This window comes from Camellia sinensis, chromosome 1 (assembly GCF_055761805.1).
Source record: "Camellia sinensis isolate YWXY chromosome 1, ASM5576180v1, whole genome shotgun sequence".
Lineage (NCBI taxonomy): Eukaryota > Viridiplantae > Streptophyta > Magnoliopsida > Ericales > Theaceae > Camellia > Camellia sinensis.
Window position 1 is genome coordinate 81,560,525 of NC_138961.1, and position 8,149 is coordinate 81,568,673.

General features: G+C 38.2%; 1 protein-coding gene across 1 annotated transcript; it reads right to left on the reverse strand.

Moving 5' to 3' along the window:
- Positions 1 to 407: 407 nt before the first annotated feature.
- Positions 408 to 2,151, reverse strand: LOC145795553 (uncharacterized). Its single transcript, XM_082880330.1, has 2 exons — positions 978 to 2,151; positions 408 to 657 (listed from the first exon to the last, which is right to left on the reverse strand). The coding sequence occupies exons 1-2, from the start codon at positions 2,041 to 2,043 to the stop codon at positions 623 to 625; spliced, it is 1,101 nt and encodes a 366-aa protein (XP_082736456.1). The 5' UTR covers positions 2,044 to 2,151; the 3' UTR covers positions 408 to 622.
- Positions 2,152 to 8,149: the final 5,998 nt, after the last annotated feature.

Genomic DNA, 8,149 nt, shown 5'->3' on the forward strand with positions numbered 1-8,149 from the left:
ATCTAACAAATGCCGATTTTTCCGTTCAGCGATGCCGTTTTGTTGTGGGGTGTCAACACATGAACTTAAGTGAACTATCCCTTTGTCTGCTAAAAAATCTCCTAGAATTGAGTTGAAATAGTCCCGAGCGTTATCAGACTTTAGAATTTGGATTTTTGACTAGAATTGTGTCTGAATCATAATTTGAAAATTTTTGAAGATTTGGCTCGTTTCAGATTTGTCTTTCATGAGGAAGACCCAGGTTAATCTAGTGTGATCATCTATGAATGAGACAAACCACCTAGTACCAGTTACATTTTTTATTCTGGATGGACCCCAGATATCACTATGAATTAGTGAGAATGGACGAGACGCTTTATAGGATTGAATGGGAAAATGGGACCGTACATGCTTAGAAAATTGACAGATTTCACAATCAAAAGGTTTTGGATTTTTATTAAATAATGAAGGAAATAAATGCTTGAGATACATAACATTAGGATGACCTAAGCGATAGTGCCACAACATAATTGCTCTATCATTATTTTGACACGAAACCGAAAAAGAACTACCACAAATTGCCGTTTGAGGTTGTTCTTGTGGATAGTGGCGTTCCTTAAGGATGTAGAGTCCAGAGCATTCCTCAGCATTGCCAATCATCTTCCCCGAATCCAAATCCTGAAATTCACAATGAGTGGAGAAAAAATTAGTAACACACCTCTTTTCCTTAGTGAGTTTACTAATTGACAATAAATTACAGTCCAAGTCAGGAACAAGGAGAACAGAGTTGAGAATAAGATTCCTAGACAGCACAACTGAACCTGTACCGGCAACCTTTGATAGTGAACCATCTGCTATTCGGACCGTTAAATTATTTTGACATGAGTTATATGTATCAAAAATTGTTGCATCTCCCGTCATATGATCAGATGCTCCTGAGTCCACAATCCAAGGTTTTTTACGTTTCTTACTAACAGTAAAGGCGTTCAAAGAATTACCTTTGTGAGCCAAGGTTCCGGATCCTATGATGTGGTTGGAAGACGAACCAGATTGTGACTGTAGTAGTTTCTGGAGCATCTCCATTTGCTCCTTGGTGAAAGGGCTTGCTTCAGGTTGTGGTGATGGTTCATTTGTACCTACATGATTACCTCGTCCTTCTTTCTCAAGAGGCTGACGTGGTTTCCAATCTACTGGCTTTCCATGAATCTTCCAGCAAGTTTCTCTCGAGTGACCCGGCTTTCTGCAATGATCACACCAAGGCCTACCTCCTTTATTTTTCTGACGGTTGTCGATAGGAGCGAATTGAGTCTTAAGAGCCGAGCTTTCTGCCATATTCAGTTGTTGATGAGATCCCATCATGAGTTTTTTCCGACTTTCTTCGCGACGGACTTCAGAGAATGCCTCTCTAAGGTTAGGGAGCGGTTTTACTCCCATAATTCTTCCTCTGATTTCATCAAGATTTGTGTTCAATCCTAACAAGAATTTAAACACACGCTTCCCTTCGACAATCTTTTTATATAACAGACCATCAGTAACACACTGCCAGTTATGAACCTCAAACGTATCAAGTTGACGCCAGAGACGAGTAAGGGTATTGAAATATTCAGTTACCGTAAGATTGTCTTGACGTAAATTGTGGAGGGAGCTTTCAAGCTGGATGATTTCAGATGTGTTTTCCTTGTCTGAAAACGTTTCTTTTGCCATGTCCCAGATCTCTTTGGCAGTATCAAATGACAGAAAATTTTCGCCAATGTCAGTGGTCATAGAGTTGACGAGCCACGACATGACCATATTATTTTCAGCTATCCACCTTTTGTAGGTTGATGCTGTGGTTTCTGGTAGCGCCGAGGCTCCGGTGATGTAGTCATCTTTCTCCTTTCCCCGTATAAACATTAACATGGATTGAGACCATTGCAAATAATTTTGCCCATTCAGTTTATGGGCAGTGATCGGAAGATGAGAGGTTTCCATTTGATGAGAGGATGAAGATGATGAGATGATAATATCAGAAGAAGAGGAGGATGAGTTGATAGTCATTCCGAAAGCTGGACCGTATTTAGTCATGCAATAGAAGGATATATTTGAGTAGAAGAGAAAAATTCGAATATTGACTGAAGAGGCGAAAATGACGAGACAGGATTACACCTGCTCTGATACCATGAAAATATTAATATTGAGAGAGAGAGAGAGAGTGATTGAAAGACTAAACATAGACTCTTTTATTTCAATCACTTAAGCCTTACAATGCTACTCCATTATACAGGAGGTTTATACAATATGATCAGATGGAGGCCATGAGGCCACGAGGCCAAAAACACAAACAAGCAGGCCACGAGGCCACTACATATTTAACTATACATTAATATATATTACATATATATCAGCATACACTCTGTTTATTATTATAATAACTAGCTTGATTAACCACCGAAAGCATATGAAATAAATTAATCACCGAAAGCATATGAAATAAAGAAAAGGGCTTGATGCATATGGCATCTGATGAAAACGTGGCTTGATTTTCAACAATGTTCGAACAGGTTGACCTTCAGTGACAGTTTTGGGTTTATTTGGTTTACCTCCACCAATTTCTGTCTCAGAAATAGCATTCCCCTTTTCTTCTGTCACCCGCCCGTTTGGAGTTTGCGTGACCTTTCATCTTTGAAGGTGCAGCTATGTTTTCCGTTTCAGTCTCTTCTTTCATTGAAGGGACTTCACTCTTTTTCTTAACCTTAAATCCCCCACGAGTACCTTGCTTTTGAAGCCAACCCTTAAAATGAGGCTTTGCAATGTTAGCCTTAACCTGACAGGTAAGAATATTGTTTCCCTAAGCAAAGAAAAGAAAGAGAAGGAAAAAAAATATCACTTTACTACCTTGACTTCTTGTCCAATATGAGCATTATTAATCCCCTCCACACAAGCTAGGGCACTTTCTTGAGAAGTAAAAGTAATAAAGCCAAAATATTTGCGTTTGCTGCCTAGACTCTGAGGTAACTGAACTTCCACAACCTCACCATACTGTGTGCAGATTTCTTTTACTTTCTCTTTATTCCCAGCATCAGTTAAGCCTTCCACATAGACAGTCTTAACCTAACAACAGGAAAATTTAAATTTGTCATTTATACACCTTCAATGATGAAATCAAGTAACTTCAAGCACTATACAGTAGATTCAATGATCTGTTCAGCAAATACAGAAGGCATCTCTTATGCTGGAAAAAACTGACAAATTTAAAAATATATCACAGTTTCCCATACTTCAGTAAGACGCTTAAGAGGCATGAAAGAATTGGACCTAAAAGCTTAATTATCTTATGGAAGTATGCTATCATAATGACTTCTAGCAACCTCTCTAATATCACGAGTGTCACTACTATACACATAAATTCCGGGTCCTGCAACAAAGGCACAAAAAAGTAGCGCACATATTTGATTTTATTAATTAAAAGGTATAGATACAATCCTATATGATCTATCCTATTACAAAAGAACAAATCCTCTGATTTGATCTCGGAAAAGGGCTGCAACCCAACCACTACAGAAAGCTTGTTGAATCGAACCAATTGATGGATTTCTTTAAGTCTTCAAACTGAGAAGCTTGAGGGAAAAGAGACTTTATTGAGGGCTTGAATAGCTTGATCTCAGTCCAAACTTCAAAATAATCTCTAAAATAAGAACTTGAAGTTGTATCTTTGAGAGCCTTGATGCGTAGGGCGTACTTGATATTAGAGAACGTGGAAGGATCAACATGCAGTTGAAATGCTTGATGATTCTTCAAGAAAGTATTGAGAGTTTTTGGAGATAACTTTAAGAAAAAATATTGACAGAAAGAGTACTTGAGAACTCTTGGCCAAAAGGTACTTGAGAGCCTTGGCAGATAATTGGCCAAAAGGTCCCCTTCTCAATAATAAGAGCCTCTATTTATGGGCTCAAGGGAGGGATGTTAATTTTAGTAACCCCATTAAATTAGCATTTAATTAATTTAAATTTCTAGAAAATGATGAATCTGTACAATTTTGTATTTTGAATTCAAATTTCAACCCAATTTCCAACTTCGTAAAAAATTTTCACAAGTGTCCTTAAGGGACCAGCTTCTCTGGGTTGATTCAATTGTCCGACTCAACTGTCAAAACAGTTGACAATTGTATCTTGGTGTAGACCATATTTTGAAATGGGTTAAGTGCCACAATTTCGAAGGGACCCACATTTCTTAGAAGGCTTTGACCATCTTGACTTTAGTTAATCAAGTAAATTTTACTTATAGTGATTTCGGTTTTGACCTGATCCTTATTGTATTCTGGACTCGGGATTTCATGGTTTCGTATTGTTAGTCATATCTTGCTTCCTTTGTATTTCTTTAAATTTGGCTATTAGGTTGTTGTGGTTGCATTTGGAACAGGTTGGTTGCTTAGTTTTCAAACTTTTGTTGTCTAGGATTTTGCTCCTCCGCTTAAGCGTCACTTTTTGCTCTCGAGCGGGCTTTGCAAACTCTCGGTACTTTTTCAGGTCTAAAAAACTACTGAGAGAGTGTATTCTACACTCGAGCGGTGCTTTCTGCGCTCGAACGGTCTTAGCTTGAGCGGCTTTTCTTGCGCTCGAGCGTTGGTTTGTTATCTACAAAACTACTGGAAGTGTGCATTCTGCGCTCAAGCGACACTTCTTGCGCTCAAGAGGACTGTGCATATATCAGTTCGAGAAAGTGACATTTTACATCACTTTTTCATATTTTTTCACTTAAAACCCTAAAGTTGAGGCCCTCTCTCTCTAAAATCTACCTTCTCTCTACATTTTCATTTAGATCTAGTGGTTTCTCTACCCTACGCCCTTTGTTAAAAAGGTAGAGCACGCCGTGAGCTCTTTTTTCATTCAAACAAAAGTGGTTTCGGTTCATTTAAGGTTTCTCCACTCTCTCCTTGATCTCTCGCTTCGAGGTAGGGATTTTCTACATTCTTTTATGAATTTTAACATAGTTATTTGTTGATGTGTAAGAAATATTAGAACTTGAGGTGATTTTGAACAAACCTAGGGTTTTGGTTTAAAATCAAAAGATGAGTTTCCAAATGTATGTGTTGAAATTGGTTATGGGATTAGATGTGAGGTTGTGTTGTGATAAATATGTTGATTTGATACTCGGGATGGGTTTTGGAAGAAAATAGAGTTTTTCCCTAAAATGTTTCAAATAGTTATTTTGTATAAATAAATAAAACTGGTATTAAAAATATGAAATTGGAGGAACGTTTATATCAATGGTGGAGTTGAATATGTATTACCTCTCACCTATGGAAATTGGATAATTTATCTGTTTAGAAATAACTGTTTTGGGCTGTCGGTTGAGGATATCTATGATTGTTGTAGAAATTGCATGAGGATTAGGTGAGTTGAAATTAATCTCTTATTGGTTGTTATTGAATATGACTGTGTTTTAATACATTGTATATGTATGATGTGTGGGAGGAGAAAAGGGGATGTACTCTATGTTTGAGAGGAGAAAGGGAATGGACTCCAGTAAATTAAGTTGGCCTGTGTGTCCAGGTGAAAGTCTCAAAAACCACGCGTATGCATGGCTGCCGATTCCGGCAGACTAAATTTCCGTAAAATGGCAAATAGATGTGTTTGTATGATAACTATATGGATTTGAGACCCAATGAGTTGTATCCTTAGTTTGGTTGATTGAATGAAATAGACATGATTAATGAATTGAGACATGAAGCTTGGGATAGCGTAGTTTTGGAAAAGAGTTGTAAATGAGTTTAAATCACGGACATTGTATATGCATATTTGTAGACACCTCATTTTTTACTGTCCTCAAGACTTGGACGTCATCGCTTGTGCACTCGATGATTATGATTGAATGTGTTCGTTTTAAGTGCTCGAAGTCCTCGGTGGAGCGCCTTGCCTTTGAACCTTGAAACCTTATCTGTTTTATGCCTTGTTTTGGACCAAAACCTTGGTTTTTGTTGCCTGGAACCTTTTGGTGACCTGTCAGCCACCACCATAGGCTATTGGCCATGGATAATGATTGTCGGCCAGAGGTGTGGTCGGTGTGGCCGACGGCCACTAACGCCTTTTTCCAGATATTTGTTGACAGTTGTGCCAGCTGTTGGCACAATGAGCTGCATCTCCCTACACTTATGTATGGTGGGATGTTTCTAAGCTCAAAGGGTGTTTTTTTCTATATATAGGGGGGTTCCTCCCCCATTCTGGAAGGTTAGCAATTTTGGAACAAAATTCTCTCTCTCTCTTTAGATTTCTCTCTCTCTCTCTTACAATTTTGTGCTTTGTAGCTAGTTTTCTCTACACTTTTGCATACACTACCTTGATCAAAGTTACTTCTCTTTGAGCTGAGGTTTCTTGAGACTTATTTTGAGCTCTAGCAAGTGGTTTTAGCTTGGGTTTGTGCCTAGAGTTGCTCTTTGCTTCAAGAGGTAGTTTACGTGCTTTGTTCACTTGTTTAGTATACTTGTTTTCTCATCTTTTTAAATTGTTTTGAGGCTGGTTTTGAACTATAAAAACCTCTATTTTTATGACCTAAATATGTTAGTTTGAGGCCATTTTCAAGTGGGGGGTAGTTCACCCTTCTTGCTTACTAGTTTGCTAAGCTTTTGTGCCTTTATTCATCACTTTCAAATCAACTTTTTTGGGCCTTTTAAACACTGAATTTCAGAGATTTTTCAGTGATAAAAAACTTATTTTGAAGTCCAAAATTGGAGGGGTTAGCCTCCCCTCCTTGTGTCTTGCTTGCATGCCTAGTTAACTTTACATGTTATAGCATGTTTTTTTAGCCTAACTTAGCTTAAGTTCAGCATGTTTTAATCTCTGAAATAACCTGTTTTAGCTTTGTTTTAGGCTGGTTAGTTTGTTTGAGTCTTATTTTTCATAGTTGCAGTGCAACCCCATGCATTAGCTTAATGTTTTGGAATTTCGTGCCTTGAGTCCAGCATGATTTTGGCTATAATTAGGGCTGTTTTGCCTCTGTTTTTGGTTATTTGTTTCATTTGAGCCTTGCATGGCACGGTTGTAGTGTCAATTCCTTCACTAGCTTAGCGTTTTAAGGCTTTAATTCTCATTGGTTTGAGTTGGTTGCATGTTTTAGTACTTTTTATCATTCATTTCCAGCACTTGATCACCTCTGCAATCCCCCTCAATTCTTTACCTTTGATTTGCTTTGAAAGTGGTTTCAAACCACTTATTTGCCTAAATATGAAATAGAGATGCTACACCTAATAGTTTAATCCCTTAGGGGGTTCATTACCAACAGTGTAATGCCTCTTTCATACCCAAAGCAACTTGGGGTTTGAGCCCTCTCTCCATTAGAGGACACTCACCAATGAACAATTGGATTAAGGAACGGTTTGGTAATTAAAATGAGTAAACAAAAATTGACAAGTAAAAGAGGCAAGATAAGCACATTTCGTGTTGCATTGCATGTGCTCGAATCGGACGTTAATTCGAACACAAGGAAAATGGGATATTTCATACTCAAAAGTGATGAAATGTGCCACTTTCCTTGGTCTCCATTGCCCTTGATCATGCATGATAGGGTGATGGACATTTGAGTCTTGTTTTGCATTAATTAAACTGGTATAAACTTGGTTCCTTAGCCATCATGCATGGAAATTGCTTGATTGATGGTTTGAGGGTCAAGAGTTTCTCTCCTTTGAGCTTGTGTGATGATAAGGAGGGTAAACAGTACAAAAAACCTGTGAGAATACACTGTTTTGCTCTCTGTTGCAGCATGGAAATGTGAGCCAACAGTGGCCGACAGCCACCATTGGCAGCCGACCGGCCACCATTGGTAGCCGACAGGCCCCTTGTCGGCCATCGGTGATTTTTGCACACTATGATGATAAGATAAAGCAGAGGTGTTCTGGAAGTTGGCAGGATTTTCAGTGATCAAATGTGCAACAGAGGCTTACAGCAGCGAGGCAATGGCTTTTCGGGTGTAGAATCGAGCATGAGCATACATATCCATCACTTCCTAGGGGTAAGTAATTGATCACTTAGTTTACTTGCAATTGACTTGTAATCCATTAATTAGCTAAGCAGTTAATTAGATGTGATGTAATTATTTAATTAGTTAACTAGAATAGTTAATTAGTTTTGGTTTGTAATAATTAGTTAGCTTAAATTAACGCAGCTAGTTAGTTAGCTCTTATTCATTCGGACCCTCC